The 19,987-nt window shown below is 42.5% G+C and overlaps 3 protein-coding genes across 3 annotated transcripts; 2 read left to right on the top strand and 1 right to left on the bottom strand.

The window, feature by feature from the left end:
* The first annotated feature begins 2,381 nt into the window (after positions 1-2,381).
* serpine1 (serpin peptidase inhibitor, clade E (nexin, plasminogen activator inhibitor type 1), member 1) lies at positions 2,382-7,429 on the top strand. Its single transcript, XM_052079141.1, has 8 exons — positions 2,382-2,496; positions 3,340-3,587; positions 4,034-4,258; positions 4,488-4,682; positions 4,767-4,965; positions 5,608-5,708; positions 6,574-6,660; positions 7,111-7,429. Exons 2-8 carry the CDS (start codon positions 3,341-3,343, stop codon positions 7,233-7,235), a joined length of 1,179 nt encoding a protein of 392 aa, XP_051935101.1. The 5' UTR covers positions 2,382-2,496; position 3,340; the 3' UTR covers positions 7,236-7,429.
* Positions 7,430-8,184: 755 nt separating this feature from the next.
* LOC127609335 (Y-box-binding protein 2-A-like) lies at positions 8,185-11,351 on the top strand. The gene is made up of 10 exons (XM_052079167.1): positions 8,185-8,412; positions 9,376-9,439; positions 9,514-9,547; positions 9,614-9,703; positions 10,121-10,342; positions 10,406-10,482; positions 10,549-10,738; positions 10,810-10,923; positions 10,996-11,070; positions 11,141-11,351. The coding sequence occupies exons 1-9, from the start codon at positions 8,328-8,330 to the stop codon at positions 11,032-11,034; spliced, it is 915 nt and encodes a 304-aa protein (XP_051935127.1). The 5' UTR covers positions 8,185-8,327; the 3' UTR covers positions 11,035-11,070; positions 11,141-11,351.
* A 659-nt stretch (positions 11,352-12,010) lies between these two features.
* LOC127609307 (solute carrier family 2, facilitated glucose transporter member 4-like) lies at positions 12,011-19,681 on the bottom strand. The gene is made up of 11 exons (XM_052079136.1): positions 19,362-19,681; positions 18,212-18,307; positions 17,769-17,929; positions 17,112-17,236; positions 16,914-17,029; positions 16,672-16,834; positions 15,197-15,384; positions 15,028-15,132; positions 13,692-13,793; positions 13,406-13,609; positions 12,011-12,771 (listed from the first exon to the last, which is right to left on the bottom strand). The coding sequence occupies exons 1-11, from the start codon at positions 19,392-19,394 to the stop codon at positions 12,550-12,552; spliced, it is 1,515 nt and encodes a 504-aa protein (XP_051935096.1). The 5' UTR covers positions 19,395-19,681; the 3' UTR covers positions 12,011-12,549.
* Between the last annotated feature and the right edge of the window lie 306 nt (positions 19,682-19,987).

The following is a 19,987-nucleotide window of genomic DNA, read 5'->3' as shown; positions in this document are numbered from 1 at the left end:
TTCCTTCCTTCCTTCATGCCTACATTCCATCCTTCCTTCTTCTAACCCAACTAAATTCCTTCTTTCCATCACTCCATTCCATCCTTCCTTTTATGCAATCCTTTTACTTTCATTATTGGAGTGTTTTTTTAAAACCTTTTTTTAATCCTAGTCATATGTGATATCTAACTGTGATGAAGACATTATAGTATTTCATTTTTTCACTATTTCCATGTCGGTCTGAAGAAAGTCATTGAAGTGAGCATATGGCAATAGTCATCGAGTGGTAAGAAGGAATGGAAAGGATGAAGCGTTGCTGAGTCAGCAAGGCGGCGGCCAGCTTGAAAATAACGCACTCACGCTCCTATTATACAATCCGCCTGTCACAGCTTGTATGTACTGGACGGTTGACATGGCGATAGACGCCATCATACGAAACAGAAAACTAAGGTTAATACATACATACATACAAGTCCCCCCACAAATTCTCATCATACTACACCTTTTCAAAATATTTTTACATACACTTCTTGGTTTTTGGACGTTTTCGTGAGTATAGCAAAATCCTCAAATGTGCTTTTGGATGTTTTTGCCATGTGTAAGGTTTTATGGATTTTACGGCTCGGGGAGGGAAAAAAATCACAGGGTTATGAGGCTAATACCAAACAGATGTACTGATGGATCTTTTTATATTCAGACACTATTGTCCAAGTGTGTCTAAAACTTTCCCTTTCCATTTATGGTGTTGGTGCCTATAAGTCTCCCAGTTAGATAAGAAATTAGCCCATTGGGAATTTTTTATGGTTGACAAATGTCTGACCCCCCACGCGGAATGGAAAAATCATGTTACTTCCCGTTTGTACCAGATGCTTGGTGAGTATCATGATAAAGAATGCTGGTATTCCCTTAAAAATATCCTCTTTTAATGTGTCACCCTGCAGCAAGAGCTCACAGGAAGTACCGTATTAAAGATAAAAACAAAAAGAAAGATTGTGTGGTGAGCCAGGGGTTTATAAATAATTGTGCCTCAGCATGCACAAAAAAAAACAAATGACGAAAATGAATTAGGAATTGTACCTATGGGAAATGCAGAAAAAATAGTAAATGTGGAAAAAATGTGAAAAAAAAATACATGCCGACTCGAGAGTTAGTATGTTGCTTCGAAAAGCCGGCCATTGACATTCAAGTCCGAACTAGCCAGCAAAGTGGATGAATAAATGCCCTTTCGTGTTTGTTGTTGTAATTTATTTGTTACATTGCCACGCTTGTAATGTAAAGCAATAAACAATTTGCCCATTACGATTTCATGCTGCAATTGAATTCATTGTGCTGCTCCTTCTCGAGTATAATACTGCCCAGTCGCGTAGACGTTTTTTTTCTCGAAATTTACAGTACCGGAAATGCACTTCTCATAATTTGGTTACTCGTGCGGCAGGTAACCTGTCAGAAAATAGACAAAAATGTTGATCAAGTAAAAGCAGATGTTTGTCAGTGTTTTATTTTGATTCCACACAATTACAATCCGTCCGCTTTCATCAAGGACGAAAGAAATGTAAGAATATTGACTTTTGAGAAGGTTGCATTCTGAGCATTAAAAATATATATATATATTGGTCTCTAAAGGAACAATTGATGATCACAAATAGTTGGCGATTGACGGATGATTGGATGGATGCGACCGTCGATGCTACTCGTGAGTACGTGTCAATGTGATTTTCCATGACATGTCAGCATTAAGCGAGCAGGCCGTTCCTCAGGCTTGCTATGTCAATCATATGCGCCACAGTGATGTATTCACGCAGGATCATGAGTCGGCATATATTCCTCCCCCTTCCTGTTTGTTTTGACTGAGGCCTCATACGGTGACTTTTCAGTACTGATGTAGCCACTGGGTTCTCGTCACACTTTTTTTTGTTTTTTTTTAAAGACTTCACTGAACAGAAACAATGAATTTGGCCGTTATCAAAATTGACTTATCTGGAATGAATGAATAATGTTTGCCTCTCCCCACAGTTAGGATCCTCGTGAGGATACAACTATTTTTGGACATACTTAAAAAAAAATTTATTGTTGTTCATTGCTATGGCATTGATCACCGCAAGGGGTGCACTTTCCCATCTCTGGGGACAGTGACTTTACCACATACCACAGGGATGTGTGAGCCTTTGTGTGTGTGTGTGTGTGTGTGTGTGTACGTGCTTGTTAGTGGCAAAGAGAAAACATGAAGTGAATTTTTTCCACTTGACAAACAGAGGAACGAGTGAGAGGGGAAGGGGGGGGGGGGGGGGGTTGGATGTGTCAATGTACGAAAAGGAAGCCTTTCCAGACAGTGCCAAATGACATCATCATCACAAATAACCTCTGTGTGCACAAACCGTCAGACTTGACCGCAATTTACTGCATGCGTGTGTGAGTGGGCGCAAACCCTATAAAAGCAAAGGAACTCCCCAAGTCATTTACACTTAAGCAGTAGTCACAGAAAACCAGACAGCATAGTAGACAGACGCCAACGACGAGGTAAGAACTTATTCCGAATCGTTTGCAAGCTCCATTTAATAACGCGTGTCTTTTTTTACGCAATGCTTGTTCCATAAGACACGTTTGTCTTTTTCGGTTTGAGAAGGAAAAGAAGTAGTTTCAAAAAAAGTTGTCTTACAAAAAAAACGCCACCGTTGTGAGGAAAGGTTAACAGTTGTGAGAAAATGATGGGATGCCACAAGAAAAAAAATAGCGACAGAATGTCATATTGTTATGATTGTAACCGTGTAGTGAAAAAAATCGTGACGTTAGGAGAGAAGTTGTATTGTGGCGAAAAAACAAGAGTTGCGCAGCCATATTAATGCAAGAAAAAAAAAGACGTGGGAAAAAATCGTATTGTAACAAGTCTTGTTATTACTGGGGGAAACAATAGTATGAGGGGAAAAAATCACAAAAGCAAATTTATCATTTTATTGCAATGAATATAGCCACATTCGGGTCGACAGATTAATCTTTTGCAATTTGGACTATAATATTTACACAACGCTAGCAGTGAGTCACAAACACGGCCTCAGTGAAAGGTCACCGGCCAAAAAGCACACTTGTCTGCTGCCTCAGATGGCAGACAAGTGTGAACACTAACAAGTCTCACCATGGAAACTTTACTGGAATGACATCATCATTTTAAATGATTAATCCAATCATATTCCAGGAAATTGTTTGGAGAAAACAGGCGGGATTCTCTCTTCTATTTTTTAATCCATTTCTTATTTTATTCGAAAAAAAAAACTTTTATGTCTAAATAAAGATGATGTTCTAAGAATAAAGTTCAGCTGTTCATTTCAACAATAACCACCCCCCCCCCTATGTTTTCCTCACCAGGATGTTTTGCAAGTACGTGATCGTTGTTCTCTTGGCGGCCATGAGCGGCGGGGCCGTGATGGGCTCTCTGCAGGACAAACAGACCGACTTGGGCTTAAAGGTCTTCGGCCATTTGGCCGGAGCCTCGGCGCACAGGAATGTGCTTTTCTCCCCGTATGGCGTTTCTTCCGTCCTGGCGATGGCACAGCTCGGCGCGGCGGGGAACACTCGCAAGGCCATGACTGCCGCAATGGGATTTTCCTTGCAAGGTAGTACTCCCAGAGCAGTCATCCATTTATCTTTCTTCAAATTTCCACGTGACACAAAATTAGAAGTCATTTCAAATGGCAACTTTCTGGCTTCAAGTAACACGAAAAGAAATTAAGATTGAAAACAATGTGGTTGTCATTAAGAGTTACTTGATAAGCCTCGTCTTTTTTTCAATTGACGTCTCTCGCGTTGGAGCCATGATTCATGTCAGTCCACTTGGTGCAACAGCTCTCCAAGGGTTATCGCTCCTGTTTAACTAATGAGTAGCGGTCGACCTAATCCGACGCAGGGGGTTGTATGTACACAAACAAGATCCGTAATGTGACGTGAAAGAAGTGGTCACTTTCCACTATATTTACCCATATTATAAAAAATATTCTTCATGTCAGGTACATATAATGACAGTCCTAACATGTGACACAATCCGCAATGTGTTGTCCGGCAGAGCGCGGAATGTCTCGAGAGCAGCGCTTCCTGCAGCGCGACCTCCACGCCGAGGATGGTTTGGAGTTGGCCAGCGGAGTCATGGTGGAGAGGAAGATGAGCCTGGAGAAGGGATACCGCCAGGCCCTGTCCAAGGCCTTCAGGAGCCACCCGCACCAAGTGGACTTCACCAAGCCCGACCAGGCGGTGGACGTCATCAACGCCTGGGTTTCGGACCACACTGCAGGTACTGAAAATTCACAATTGTAGTGATGTAGCAGTCAATAAAAGCTGGAATATTACAAACTAAAGTCACAATTACGTCACTTTTTTTTTTTTTTACCATGCTATGAGAAGAAAATCAGACTATTGTCCGTACCTTTCTCGTTCTTTCTCTTCAGTGGTTTTATTTTCAATTCATCCCGAATGGTATCTGGAATGGCATCTGTTTTAACCGTTGCCGCTGATTTTCGCAGGCGCCATTCCTGAGTTCTTGGCCCGGGGATCGCTGAGCGAAGAGACTCGCCTGGTGCTCCTCAACGCCCTCCACTTCCAGGGACTCTGGAAGGTTCCGTTCGACCCCAAGCTCACGCACGAGAGAATGTTCCACAGCGCCAACGGCAGCTCCGTACCCATTGACATGATGACACTCACCAACCGCTTCAACTACGGTAACGTCAAAAGAGGAGGGGCAAAAAAAAATACTCGAATACTCGGATTTCTTGATCTACAATCTCCGACTACTGCGTTCACAGGGGAGTTTGTGACTCCCAGCGGCGTGGACTATGACGTCGTCGAGGTCCCGTATGAGGGCGACTCGCTGAGCATGCTGCTGGTGTCGCCTTTTGAAACCGACGTGCCGCTCAGCGCCCTCAGTGACGACCTGAGCAGCCAGCGGATCCGCCAGTGGAGAGCCGAGCTCAGGAGCGTTCGGAGAAAGTTGACCATGCCCAGGTAAGGAATCGTGCCGCATATAGTATATTTCCGACTGCACGAATCAGGTTGTCACTTCACAGATAATTTCCGTTTTTGTGTCAGGCGGGAAAAAAAAAGACTGCTGTAAGAATAAAATTATGTGAAATAGTCATAATGTCAATGGTGTAACATCGACATTTTTCGAAGAAAGGCCCAACAGCACAAGAACAAAGTTGTAGCTTTGCGTGAAAAAAATAAATCATAATTTTAGGAGACTAATGCTGAAAGTCCATGTGGAAAAAGTTGAAAAGCTGTGAGGGTAAAGTTGGAATTTTATGAAGAAATAATTCATCCACAAGGTAACGCAATGTGCTTCACATAATTAAAGGGACACCATTTGAAGGTATTTACAAACCAAAAATGCAACACGGAAACAGGATGATGTCAGACATTTAGAAGGAAAGTAAAAAAATAAACGTAGTGTACTAAAATTTCTAAATCAACATACGGCACAAGAACAACATTTTTTAATAAAATGATTCTAGAAATGCTTTAAAAGACCAAAATAAAGTCAGAATTTTATGTATAAAATTTTTTTATTTAATTTAGGAAAACTGATCAAAATTTTTTTTGGCCTCTTAGCCTAGAAGAGCATAAAGTAGCGTTTGTTGCTGTTTGCAGGTTTACTCTGAACTCGGAGGTCAACTTGAAGGCTGCACTCATCAGCATGGGCCTGGGGAACATGTTCAATCTGGCCACTGCAGATTTCAGCCGCATTACAAGTGAGTCAAACAACAAAACTGAAGAAAACCGACTTTGACATTTTTATTTGAGATATTTATCGATGTAATTGCTCACCGTTTTTTTTTTCTTGCCATTTTTGTCCTATGATGGAAAGAATGCTTGTATTTGAAATGCACATCGCAATGAACATTCACTTTCATTGCCAGATGTATTGTTTGTTTGTTTGTTTGTTTATTGAAACATATATTATTTATTAAAACATATACAGTAATAATTTGACAGAAAATAAGGTAGATAAAAAAGTAAAAAGAAAGAAATCAGTCTTCATTCAACACAGTTATTATGTTCAAGGGAGTAGGATGAAGTAAAAAAACGTATCTAGTCCTACCCCGTTATGTGTTTATATCTACTAAATCATTTTTATATCAATCAGAAAAGAAAAAGTAAGAAGAAGTCTCCATTAAGGCTCATACTTTACCCTTAACCGTGATATTTTCACAACTTTTGGTTTGTATCGGTATTATATACATCCTCACCCTGGCACTCTTGTGTCTATTTTCTCTTGTATTCATAATGGATATTTCAATACCTTTCTCTATTTATCAACTTAGTTCTGATTTATCATTATATTTAATGTTTAGAATTTATCATTTTAACTCTGATTGATGTAGGTTGTTTGTACTATTTTTTTGAATTTGTTTTTGAAATCAGCAAGCGATTTACTCATTTTTAGGTCCGTTTCGAGATTATTCCACATATTAACACCTTTGCTAGATACACTTCTTTGCTTGTACAAGTTCAAGAGCCATTATTTTAAAGGGGCTGGCATTTATTTGAGCAGAACTATCTATTTGTGGAACTACAGTGTATTTAATACACACACGGCTGATTCTTCCCTTTTAGCCGACGAGAGGCTTTGCGTGTCCAAGGTTCTCCAGACAGTCAAGCTTGAGGTCAACGAGCAAGGAACAAAGGGAGCAGCGGCAACGGGTAATAATGATTTCCTCAACTGCAGATGGGAGAGACATTTATTTGGAAACATTCAAACCTGAGTCAGACGCTCACACACTGAAAAAAAAATTATTTTATAAAGTGATTGGTTCCAACTTCAATCACCGCTTTAGCCCCCCAAAAATACAAGCTGTGTTTTTTACACTACATCATTGCGGGGCAGCCACATATAACTGGACCACTGTCATTTGAGTAGTTCATTTTATGTGAATTCATTAAAAATGCTACACTTTTACGTGAGTTGTAATACTGTGGGAATAGTAAGTGACAACGTTACGAGAATTATGTTGGAATTTCACATGGGAAAAACCTGGCCACATTAGGAGCATAAAGTCCTGATTTGATGCGGAAAAAAAAGTGGAATCATGTTGGAATTTCTCATAAAAAATGGTAACAAGTAGAGAATAATGCATTTGTGTGTCCTTTCAGCTGCTGTGCTATTTTCCCGAATGGCAGTGGAGGAGCTCACTTTGGATCGGCCTTTTCTCTTCTTGATCCAGCACAAACCAACGGGGGCCATTTTGTTCATGGGCCAGTTCAATCATCCCGCTTAAGAAGCAAATAAGGCTACTTTCACTGTGCCCGACTACTGCTGGACACCAGAAGACAACTTTTTAAAACCAGGACATTGTTGACATGAATGACACTGATGCACTTCCTCTTTCTACTCATTTTCATTCATTGTCTTGTTGCCATGCTATTTTTGTATATACGTTTTATTTATTAAAAGATATATATTCTGTTTAAAGTTCGTTTTTTTGGGGGGTCGAGGGGGGGTGAATGTTGTAAAGTTACGGACTCAAAGCCCATTTTTCGCCAGAAAAGTTGTAACAAGGAGCTTAAAGTACCGTAGCACTTCTTCGTGGAAAAAAAGTGGTAACATTACAAGAATGAAATGGTTTTATTCACATCTAAAATAGCTGTAGCAGTAGGAGAATACACTTGGAATTGTATGCAAAAAGAATTAATTTACATTTAAAAACGTAATAATGTGATAAAAATTAAATGTGCATTTTATGTGAACTAAGTGGTCAAACTGCGAGAAATTAGATTTTATTTTATATGAAAAAAGTGTTAGCGTTACCTGACTCAAGTCGTTATTTTAGCCAACAAAAAATGCATATTGTTATGAGAATAAATATGTAATTTTATGCTGTAAAATTCGCAACATTATAAGAAGAAGGTTGTAATTTTACATTACATCCCGGATATATATATTTTTTCAATTTTTCAATTGAGATTTTGATTCAAACAGTAATGCCAGAGCCCGGAATTGAATCCCGGACAACCAGTCGCCCACTGTCCAGCCGGTACTGAACTTCAAAAAGTTGTATTTATTTTTCATTTTAAAAGTGAATAACTTCTTGTGACAGATGAATGTTGGTTAAAAAGATTAAAATATATTTTAAAAATGTTTAAAGTAAAAGAAGAAAAAAAAAAAGAGTTTATCTACGCTTCCCCAGACGATCATCCAAAATCCCGCCCTGGCGCTCATTCCGCCAATCAGAAAGTGACTTCCGCCAGGTGGCCCCGGGCTACGCCTGGATAAAAACCTGAGCAGGTGGACGCTGGACCCGAGTACCTTCGGTTGGGGCGCCAATCGCAGAACGCAACGAGGAGTTACATCTAGCAAAGTGACAGCCAGCATGACCGACACCGACGCCGAGCCACAAAGCGCTCCATCTTTGTCCCCCGTGGAAGACAAGCCACAAGTGGAGAGGAAAGTCATAGGTGAATCGTGGGCGTACGTGTGACTCGAAGTTTGTGTTGATTGACTAATCACGGCGTAAGTGAGCTCACCTGCGCAGCCATTTTTGTAGTCTATTGTCATGTTTTTGGGGAAAAATGCTGTGTCTGCAGTATTGAGTGATGTCCAGTTGGCCTACGTATGCGTGTTCAGATCAGGATAATTAATATGAATTGCGAAATTTAACTAAATGTCTGTGTGAGCGCAAGTCCTGTTTATAAAAATATTTTTAGTGCTTAAATGCTGGTTAGTGTTGGTACTACACCAGAGAAGGGGGTGCCATAAATCAGAAATCTGTGTAATCCCAGTTAAACCCATTCAGCATTGTATTTTAATTCATTAAAAATGTAATTAAAATTCCAGCCGTAATATGTCTCTCGAGATACGTTTTAGCCCTGGGAGGGGAAAAAATCCTTGGAGCATACCTGTAGTGTAGTCACTGGATGGGAAGAAATTCACAAACCGGATTTGATTTGTGAACATTTCCAAACCGGTCTACTTGTATGCCATTCTGTGGCTCTTCCATTCTCTCTGTATCTCTGTAGCAACCTGTTACCCAGTATCCGCTTCAGTTTGAAACCTTGTATAGTAGCTGGCCTGTGAGGTGTCTGTCGTCTTGGTCTCAAGGTGTCAAAATATGAAGACCATATGATGACTGGTTCAAGTAAATTTAAATTGAGAACCACTGATTGTATTTAATGTTAGGATTGTGATAACCATGATAATCAAAACGAAAAGCTCGTTTTATATTTATGACATTGTGGCCTTTCCCAGTGACCTGGTGTGCACTTGATTTCAAAGTCTTACAGTTAATCATTGCCTCGCACGCATCACAATCAATGAGGCATTTCCAAGTAAAATCTTTGCTACAGAGCTAGTTAGCATTTTTAGCATTGTGTTTGGATTTAGTTGGCTATGCTTTTAATAAAATGCTTCCATTGCTTCAGCCACCTTGGTGCAAGGGACAGTGAAGTGGTTCAACGTACGTAATGGATATGGCTTCATTAACAGGTATTTATTTCTTCAATACATGTTCACACCGTCTTGTAAACAGGAGTGATGGTGATTGGTTTTGCTTTCCTCAGGAATGATACCAAGGAAGATGTGTTTGTTCATCAGGTAAATTGTGACCTAAATTTGGTGACGGCTGACTTGTTTTGGAGACTTTAGTTGTCTTTTTCTCAGACGGCAATCAAGAAAAACAACCCGAGGAAGTTCCTCCGGAGCGTTGGCGACGGCGAAGTGGTAGAGTTCGACGTGATTGAAGCTGTCAAGGTAAGCACAAGCCATTTCAACTTGTTTAAAAAAAAAAACATGCATGGAAGCTATTTTTTTCAATATCGCTTTATTAAATGTAACATTAAATTCAAAATTTGTCTGAAAAGCAAAGGCAAGAATGAGTAGTTTGATTACCTGATTTGTCAATTTTTTTTCAACTGGCCAAATCTTTAAAAAAAAAACTTAATATTTCAAAATTGAATTTCCATAATCTCTTAATTCATTTTCTAAAATGAGGACACTTGAGCCTTCATGCGGATTTTTAGACCTTTATTTTTGTACTTTCTTCCTTTAAAAAATATATATATATATTGTCTGTTTAGGACTTAAAAATTCAGATCACTTTACATTTCATATTGTCTGAACAAATGAGGACTTCAGATTTGTAAAGTTGTTTCCAACTACCTCCCCCAGGGTTCGGAAGCAGCCAACGTGACGGGCCCCGGCGGGGCACCTGTCAAGGGGAGCCGCTACGCGCCCAACAAGCGCCGCTTCCGGCGGCGGTTCTTCCCGCGGCCCGGGGACAAGCCAGCAGACGGCCAGACCCCCAGTGTCGATGAGGAAGGGCGTGCCGACGATGGAAGACCGCAGCTGCAGCAACGCCAAAGGCCTCGCCGACCACCCCCGCAGTCAAATGTAATTTATTTATTCATCGGTTTATTTCTTCGATTTTAATGGCGCCTGCCAATTGTTTTTCAGGGTGAAACAGGCGAACTAAAAGGCACAGAAGGCGATCAAAGACCGCCGCGGCGTCGGTTCTGGCGGCCATATCGGCGGTAAAGTTGCAGGTTTTCATATTTCCTGAATGATGGTTGAATGCGGATTTATCTCGTCGGTTCCAGACCGTTCCGTCCACGACCTGCTTCGGCCCATCCGAAGGAGGGTGATCAGAATCGGCAGCAGCAGGCAAATGCACCTGAGGAGCAACCGGAGTCGTCCGAAAACAATGCCGACGCCGCAGAGGGCCAGAAGCAGCGGCAACGCCAGCAGAGACGCCGACGGCAGAGAAACTCTGAGTCATCGGTCTCCAAAGTGAGCCGACGGCTAGTAAATTCCGTGTGTGTTTGAGTTTTTATGGGCATTGAGCTTCCACTCTGTCTCAGAACGGGACCGAGAAGTCTGCCTCGGAACCCGGTACCCCTCCTCAGACCTCCAACGGAGACTTGAAATCCAAATCCCCGAAGGGCTCTCTTAAGAGCCCACCCAAGTCACCAGAGGTAAGGCGCCAAGTAAACCAACCTCCCATTATTGAAGGTGATGGCATTGACCTTTTTGACCTTGACTTGCAGCAGCCCGCCGACACAAGTGTCCCGGCACCGACAGAGTGACGGTCCCTCGTGGACAGTCGAGGGACCCTTGAGAAGGTGTGGCAATGAACCTTTCAGTTCGGTTTTCAATGTATGACTAAAACATTTCCTTCACTGTTTTTGAAAGGTCCACGCATTGAAGGACTGGCCCGATTTGAGAACGCACGTCTCCCCTCCTTGCACACCCCCAATACCCCCCGTCCCCTAAACCTGCGTCACCCCTCGGAACACCTCTGCCCCACCCCCACCTTACTCCATAGGCAGGAAAGACACAGGTGTGGATTTTCATCTTAAGAAGGGGCATAAAAAGGGAAATGATTTAAAAAATAAAAAATAAATGCTTCTTCAAATTCCCTAAAAAAACAAAACAATTTTCTTTAAATTGATGCATCAAGTAGTTACTACAGGAACTAGCCTTGATTTTTATTTGACTTTTTAATTTTGTTGAAGAGGGGAGAACAAAGCAGGTGCAATTACGGGGCTGGGTTTGGTTACCACCTGACAATTCTTAAAGGTACCCTTCGTTATCCTCGTTAGAGGGTGAATTATTAATAGAAAAACTTTGTTTTACTTGTGATTTTTTTTTTCAGTTTCCCATGGAGGGGATTATGTGCAATGTGAAAAAGTCGATGTGAATAAACTGTTTGCAATTCTGAGGATTCAGTCCTGTTATTTTTATTGCTGTTCATTTACAGGAAATGTACACAAACATCACGCTTTGAATTTTTAAATTAATATCTAGACAAGAGGTATAGATGAAAAAGAGGCTCCAGAGCCCAACTGCCTATGAACCCTTAACCAGGACGCGCATTTGACTAAATTTCCTTGACTGCAACGCGTCTACAAACTTTTTGCAATTCGCCGTTGGCAGTATGTCTTGTACATGCTCAAAATTGTGCAACCATCGTTCATATTTTACAGGCCGAGGGAGGTTTAAGTTTGTCATCAAACTGTGGCGCACAATGACAAAAATGCAAATATACATAAAAAAAAAAAATGTAACTTGGCATCACTCATCTGGTTGTAGGTACAATTGGTTAGCTATTTAGCCAAATGGTTAAGATGAGGGAATTTGTACAACTGCCAATGAGAGTTGTCAAATGTCTCGAGCATGCTATCACAAAAATGTGACTTTTTAAATTTATTTTTGGGGGGTGCTTAATTGTTACGATTGAACTTGAACTAAATGCAAGAGTTGTGCCTTTTCTGGATTTGCGTTATCAAAATTGCTCAACACGCTACATATTGAGAATGATCACGTTTTGATAATTTAGCCTCAGCTCGCGTATGTCTTGCCTTAAAATTGGACAAAACATCTTTGAGTTCCTCTTCTGAGTAACTGAAATTAATTATTCTTAATAGTCTAAGATATATCATTAAAGTGCAAACATTTCCAGTGTGTGGAATTAGAAGTAAATGTCCATTACGTATTCCCTGGAAAGAAGTGTTAGGTTTTTTTTTTTGGTTGTTTTTTTTTTAAACACAACACTCAGATTATAAATAAAACAAAAGCCTTCCAGTGTCGTCGTGGAATTGTCAGTTATTGCTTTCGTCCCCAAAGTAGTCCAGTTCTGTGCTCGTCTTGTTGAGTTCCATATCCATGTCCATCATGGCGTCGTCGGCTGAGGCGTGGTGGAAGTTGGCGGAAATCTGGTCGAAGGTCTTGCCCCGTGTCTCGGGCACGCGGAAGAAGGTGAAGATGAGGAAGAAGAGCAGCAGCGCGGCGAAGATCAGGAACACGTACGGTCCGCACAGCTCCTGGGTGCGGAGATAAATGAGTTGTTTGATGTGGTGTGCTTTGGATCAGGAGACCACTTCTCATCCAAAGGAACAGTTCATGATCCAAAGCCTAACACGTCGCCTATCCCTGATTCAAAGTTACCCCTCATGATCCAAATCATACCACATCATTAGGATCTAATATAAAGAATCTTTATGCTTTGGATCACGAGTTGGTTTTGATAGATGTGTGATGTGGTGTGCTTTGGATCATAAAGAGTTCCTCTCAATGGATGAGGCCTGATATATTGTATGTTTTGGATCGTAATTTCTTCCTTTTGACTGATGACATGATGTGGTATGCTTTGGACAAGCCATTCCTTTTAACAAGTACGTTGTGGGTACGCTTTGGATAACCTGTTCCTTTTGACTGGTATGATGTAGTATGCTTTGGATCATGATTAGTTCCTTTTGGTCGATGGCCTGATGTGGCATGCTTTGGATTATGACCTATTCCTTTCGCTAGATGTGATGTGGCATGTTTTGGATCATGACATGTTCCTTTTGCTGAATGGAACGATGTGATATGCTTTAGATCGTGACCTGTTTCTTTTGACAGATGACATGATGTGGTATGCTTTGAATCATTTGGATTAGGAGTGGGCATACTCACAGCAACGTACTGGAAGCCCATGCCGATGACGAAGTTAGCGGTCCAGTTTGAGCAACCTGCCACGGCCATAGCAGCTGGCCTGGGACCCTGCGAGAACAGCTCGGCGACAATGAACCAAGGGATTGGACCCGGACCGACCTCAAAGAAGGCCACGAAACCGAAGATGGACAACATGCTGACGTAGCTCATTGCAGGGACGGTGTCCTGTGAGGAGTTGGAAGGACAAGCATCAGGAAATAGCCTGTGCCACTCCAGGCGGCCTGGAAAGTTGGGGTGGCGGACTGACCAATAAACTGAGAGCTACGGTCATGACCACGGCGCAGACACACATTCCGCCCAGCCCCAGCATGTGGAGCGTCCTCCGGCCCATCCGCTCAACTAGGAAAAGCTGTCAAGAAATTACTGTTAATTCCTGGCAAAAACTGGAAAGTATTCACAGCAATCCACTTTTTCCATATTTTATGTTGCAACCACCTCAAAATTTGATACCCAACAACCCACCATGACAATATAAAAAATGTTTGCTTCTACTGTTTAGGTTTATGCAAATGTATTAAACGTAAAAAATAGGGCTATGTTTATACTGCAGGTCGATTCCACACACTTAATGGACGCATCTGTTTTTATAACATGAACGACCTCATTAATAGATCAGATTTAACAAAACAAAATCCAGATTTGGCATCATCATACGCTGCAGTAGTGTGAAGGTAACCTAAGAAATCAGTCCAGTAGTCCCGGCCTGTGAAAATCTGCAAAATAAGCAACCATTGATGTATTTTATTTGTATTTTTAAATTGTATGATAAAATATGCTTGTGATGTGTAGGCATTGTTATTGTCCTCTTGGGGTCGCCATCCTCAAATTGTCTACCAGAGCGGTCGATCTGCCTGCCATGCCATGCATGTTTTTGGAATGTGGGAGGAAACCGGAGCACCCGGAGAAAACCCACGCAGGCCCGGGGAGGACATGCAAACTCCACACAGGGAGGCCGGAGCTGGAATCGAACCCGGTACCTCTGCACTGTGAAGCCGACGTGCTAACCACTGGACCACCAGGCCATGTTGTGATCTATGCAAATCTGACAGTTTTTTTCTGTTATTTGTCCATGGTGTATTAGCCTCTAATCATGGGCTAATAAAATAGTTTCGGATTTCGAACAAAAAGCTTTTCGAGCAGCCTTCTGGAAGGGATTATTGTCCAAAACCGAGGTATGACCGAAATTACAATGTGGCCTGCGACAGTTTCTGCGAAATTGGAGTGTGTGCACCTATTAAAAGGCGGAGCCTGACCAGGTGAGTGACATGGACGCCAGCGAATGAGAGTGTAGAGGGTCTTTTGGCTCAAGTTTCCAAATCGCCTCCAGTTCAACCTGATGGAGCTTGAGTGCCAAGCTTCTCACCACATACTAAAAAAATGACTATTTGTTGCCAAAGGTCCTTCAAAGTATTGAGCGAAGGCTGTGAGTTGGAAAACGTCATGACTAAATATTGCTTTGTAATTAAAGGCAAAAGACGAATTTATCCTACTTTGGAATTTAGCTGGAACACAAAATGAGGAAAAAGTGAAGCGCCCAGAAAGCATTTCGGTCGTTTCTGAAATCAAGAATTGTTCCGACTGACCGAGACCACGGTGAAAGCACAGTTCACCACTCCGGCTCCAATTGTGGCATAAACTGGACTTTGGACCCCGGCCTTGGTGAAGATGCTGGTGGAGTAGTAAAAAATCTGCACGGAAGCACGACAAAAACATCACCGGATGGATTTTGCTCATGTGCTGTTGACGGCTTACCGCGTTGATACCGGAGAGCTGCTGGGAGAGCTGCAGCAGAATGGAAATGACCATCGGCTGGCGATGCAGCGGCGACCGGAACAGCTCCGCGATGGACACCTTCCTTTCCATGTCCATCCTCCTCTTCTCCTCCTTCATCTCCGCCAGCAGGTCGCCCACTTCCTGGCGCCCCGTCAACCTCCTCAGGCCTACAAACCCGACGGCAACACCACTTAAACTCCTGCTGGTCAATCACATTTGTTTGTTTACTAGCGAAAATGATTTTTATCACAGCTACCGTCATCACTATTGATGATCACGAGCCCAGGAAGAAGAGGAGGGGAAGTAAAGAAGCAAGGTGGGGTGGAAGGAGAGGAGGAGGTAAAGAAGGTGGGAGGAGGAAGAATTTGAGGGAAGAAAAGGATTATGAAGAAAGAAAGACTGGGAGGATGAGGTGAAAGAATGGGAAGAATAATATAAGATAAGAAAACTTTTATTTGTCTCACAATGGAGAAATCCCCAATTGACAGAATACAGAAGGAGTACAAAAAAAATCGGAGGATGAGGTGTTGGAAGAAGAGGAGGGAGAAGGAAAAACAAAGGATGGCGCTACACTCGATCTAGGGTGTCCTATAGCCCCGTATGAAATATGTGGTGCCCCACTTTAGCCCCTGGAGCAGACATGTCCAAAGTCCGGCCCGGGGGCCAAATCCGGCCCGCGGTCGAATTTCATCCGGCCCTCGTCTGGCCCGCAGGCTGGGCGCAATGGAACACGTGTTCCATTGACTGAGGTCTCGAAGACTGGTGAGTGATGTTTCATAGAGTACTGCTTCCCTCTAGTGGCTAAATGAGTAATAGCATTCACTAAATGAGTAATAGCATTTAGACACTAGAGGGCATCACTCATGAGTTAACAAGACATCACTCCGTGTTTATATTGACTGATATGTCATATTTCAAATGATCCGTGCAGTTGTGGATATGTGTATTGCTTTCTCATTTCCCTGTTGTTCGCGTCAAAGGTTTTGTGACTATTGAAAAGTCACGGTGATACATTTTATGTTTCAAATCAATCAATTTGCACTCAGGAGACTTCTGTTTAAGAAAAAGTCAAGTGAATAAGCAGTTGCATGTGATATACCTGTTTCAAATGAACCAAAAGAAATTCTTAAGATTGCTGAAATTAAAATAAAAATGGAAATGTGAAACAGACTGGCTTACTAAAATTTGTTGAACAATATTGCTGTTCAATGTAAAGAATGTCAGCCAAGGTCGGCCCCCCGACATTTTACCACATAAAATCTGGCCGCCTTGGCAAAAAATTTGGACACCCCTGCCCTAGAGCATTATATTTTATCCATCAATCCATCTTCTGATACGCTTTACCATCTCAAGGGTCGCGGTGGGTCCTGGAGCCTATCCCAGCCGTCTTCGGGCAGTAGGCGAGGGACACCCTGAACCGGTTGCATTATATTTGTGATTTTATTCAATTTCACCTCTCTTGGCGTGGTGCTCCTGACATCGGATGATGTAGAGAAAGCGAGGGCTCTCGGGGCAGAACGGTAGCAGCGCCATCTGGAGGACGGTCGGCAACACCGTCAGCCCCATCAGGATGGGCCACAGCTCCTCACCTCCCAGCAGCTGCTCCAGCCCTAGAATCTGAACAAAAGCGCCTTAAAATGAGTGACTGCCCCCCCCAACCGTCCTTCATTGGAAAAATGGTCACCAGCCATCTCACCTGCGCCAAGAGAATCCCTGTGACGATGGCCAGCTGGTGCAGCGTACCCAGCGCCCCGCGCAGACTGGTTGGCGCTATCTCACCCACGTACATAGGGGTCAAGCCGGATGCCAGCCCTGGGGTGGGGTCCAACCAAAAGGAGTGGCGTGAAACGCGTCGCAGCGGAAGAAAAGCGCAACACTGCGGCGAAGCGCTCACCGCAGTAGGCGCCGATGACAAGGCGTCCAAGGATCAACATTTCAAAGGAGCGACACAACTTGGACAGGCCCATCAGCGTCCCACCCATGAAGGCTAGCAAGTTGTTGATCAGCATGGCTTTTCTCCTGCGATCAGGAATTTAGGATTTATCAACAGCGATTCACTTCTTTTGACACAATTGCAGTTCATCCTGGGTCCGACATTAATGGTGGCCCGATGGCCATGGACCAGTCACTTAAAGATATGGGTAGACCGTTTTTTTGAAAAGTTAGCCGGTTGGCACAGCAGAAGTAAATCTTGGACCTGACATTTTTATTCATAAATTTGTGAACCGTGTGCATCAAATCCTCCGAATCTTCGTTTTTAAATCATCCACGTGAACAATCAAGGTAGTCTCCAAGTGCCTACTTCACGGTGCAGATGTCCACCACGTCAAGACTAGTGCACAACTAACACACCGCATTTAAATGGCTGATTTGATTGACCACATTTCAAATGCGGCTGTGAACACCTTCACAGCGGTGCAACCATCCCTCTTGCAGATCTGCCGGCATGTGTTCGTCTACGAAATGTCCAAAATACTGGCTTTGTGAGTCAGACCACTCACCACGCAGGATGAATGCAAGCCACCACAAGCCAAGTTTCAAGCTCCCTTACCTGCCCAGCCACTCGGAAACAAAGCCGACGCAGAATGAGGACATCATCCCGCCGATGGAGAAGATGGCTACGGACAGGGACCACAGAGACGTGAGCGTCCCCGCCGGGATGGCTTGTCCGTAGCGGTGCACCCATGTGGCGTTGTAGTCCTTCTCGATGATCTGAACGCACGACAACATCAAGTCACGAGCTTGCGCTTGTCGGGCGCCAAGGCCTGTGTTCAACATAAATATCTCGGCCCCTATTTTGGTTTTGCTTGTCAGCTAGCGTTTGCGTGACACTCAAGGTGAAACGAGTCACATGACTCGCTAGGAACAGCCACGAGGTTGAACCTCACTTGATGAACCGTTCAATGCAATTTTTGAGCTTTTTAGTTTGACAGCAACTGTATGTCGAACTTAAACTGATTATCTGATCTAATTGGAATGAAATTTTGCTCGTACCTTCTGAGGTGCATTGATGACACCGATGTTGTATCCGAACTCCAGGGATCCCAGTACAGCAGTGAACACGGATAGGGCAAGGGTTCCAGTCACCGTCTGCAACACACACACACACACACGCACACACGCACACACACACACTAATATTGACATCTATAAATATAACCCAGATATTCCCAAAATACAGGCACCTGTTTCCACAGTGACAGACATGGCACCTTCCCCCCGCTCTCCGATGTTATGCCTTTTGTTAAATGGGACCTCCCACAAAGTTACACATTTAATAATAATAACAACAATGATAATATTGAAAGTCATTTACTCATTTGGACAGTGAGCTTCCATTGTACAAATAAAGAAATAAAGCCCCTATTTTTTTCTCCATTATGTCAAAGCTAATATCGGGGGGAAAAAAATCATTATTTAGATAAATTTACTGTCTGAATAATAACAAAATATTAGCATAAATGTAGTTTAAAATAATTTTAAAAATTAATACGGTTTTACCAAATGAAAACCAAAACTGAGCCGCCACTGTATATTTTAAAATAAATGCTAAACAATTTTGAAAAAAAAAATCATAACACTAAAAAATAAATCTCTCAGAATTTTCAAAATACTTGTAGCAAAATAACATGAATATTTATATATTTTTAAAGTAAACACATCTTTAAGGTTAGCTATACATATACAGTATGTGTATATTGATATCCAATAAGCATCTATTTATTATTATCTAAATTGCTCATGTTTATGATGGCAAAACTGATGATTTTAAATTTTTAAATATTTTTTAATTAAACAACAATAATATTTTCAAATTAAAAAAGAATAATTCTACCAAATTAGAAAAAAATATAGGCAGTATAAATATTTACCATAGAAATCAAACAGAAAAAAATTGGCTATGGGATAGATTCTATTTACCACTAGATCATAATAATCTCGTGGAGGCATACCCAGTTGACATTGTTTGTGCAAGAAGCAGTCAAAGAGGTGGCCTCAAGGTCAAAACGCAGAACTAACCCAGGAATGTTTTCTTTATGGAAGCTGGACTTTTTCAACAAAGAACTCCAGAAACTTTTCATCCCTATGGCGATCGGCCTGCTCGGCCGTAACCCTTTCGAACACACCTCCCAAGGCCACTGACCTCTCCTCCCAGTTGCTGAAAGCCGGCCGGCATGACTTTTGGCAGCTCCGTCAAGCTCCACCCGAGAGAGAGCGTGCCTGGCAGCTCCCCTCTTGAACTTCAAGCTTGGAGACAAAACGCGATCAGATCCAAAAAGCAAACGTGCCCCGGTCCTGCTTTTCAGCAAGACTGTCCACTGTCCACGGCTAGTCTGTAAAGTGACACCAGTGCAACCACGTGCACGCCTCTATCAACAAGGGAAGGCAGGGAGGGGGTTTGGTTGTTGGTGCTGGGAGTGACAGAGAGGGGCGGTGGTGGTGGTGAAGGTGGACAGGTTGAAGCTTGAAGACAAAGATCAAGAAAAGCCAGTGAGCTTTCCGGTTATTCTGATAAAAGAGCACTTTTATGGAAGAGGGGCTCGTCTCTGACCCCCTCGTTGCCTTTGTACTTCCCACCACCCATAAAGGGATTTCTATTTTAGGGTACATGCCAAAAGGTTGCCCATCCCCCCCCTTGCACCCCTGCTAATGTTGTAGTCACACAACAAAGCAGCAGCACAACAGGTGGAACCCAAATTTGGGCATGCGGTTTATATTATTGAGACCTTTAATTGATAAGGTCCGGATTGCAACACAATGTGTCAATAT

This window comes from Hippocampus zosterae, chromosome 1, assembly GCF_025434085.1.
Source record: "Hippocampus zosterae strain Florida chromosome 1, ASM2543408v3, whole genome shotgun sequence".
NCBI lineage: Eukaryota > Metazoa > Chordata > Actinopteri > Syngnathiformes > Syngnathidae > Hippocampus > Hippocampus zosterae.
Note: the sequence above shows the minus strand (reverse complement) of the source record. Positions and strands in the feature narration are given on the sequence as shown.

What these genes read in the sequence shown, in the direction of transcription:
- LOC127609307 (XM_052079136.1), bottom strand. Translation starts at nt 19,394, where the DNA reads ATGCCGGCCGGCTTTCAGCAACTGGGAGGAGAG. An exon ending in GTTTCCGAGTGGCTGGGCAG is followed by an intron (nt 17,237 to 17,768) that starts GTAAGGGAGCTT and finishes TCCTGATCGCAG; the next exon opens with GAGAAAAGCCATGCTGATCA. An exon ending in AGCTCTCCGGTATCAACGCG is followed by an intron (nt 15,133 to 15,196) that starts GTAAGCCGTCAA and finishes GCTTCCGTGCAG; the next exon opens with ATTTTTTACTACTCCACCAG.
- LOC127609335 (XM_052079167.1), top strand. Translation starts at nt 8,328, where the DNA reads ATGACCGACACCGACGCCGAGCCACAAAGCGCTCCATCTTTGTCCCCC. An exon ending in ACGTGATTGAAGCTGTCAAG is followed by an intron (nt 9,704 to 10,120) that starts GTAAGCACAAGC and finishes TACCTCCCCCAG; the next exon opens with GGTTCGGAAGCAGCCAACGT. An exon ending in TTCTGGCGGCCATATCGGCG is followed by an intron (nt 10,483 to 10,548) that starts GTAAAGTTGCAG and finishes CGTCGGTTCCAG; the next exon opens with ACCGTTCCGTCCACGACCTG.
- serpine1 (XM_052079141.1), top strand. Translation starts at nt 3,341, where the DNA reads ATGTTTTGCAAGTACGTGATCGTTGTTCTCTTGGCGGCCATGAGCGGC. An exon ending in CACCAACCGCTTCAACTACG is followed by an intron (nt 4,683 to 4,766) that starts GTAACGTCAAAA and finishes CTGCGTTCACAG; the next exon opens with GGGAGTTTGTGACTCCCAGC. An exon ending in AGATTTCAGCCGCATTACAA is followed by an intron (nt 5,709 to 6,573) that starts GTGAGTCAAACA and finishes CTTCCCTTTTAG; the next exon opens with CCGACGAGAGGCTTTGCGTG.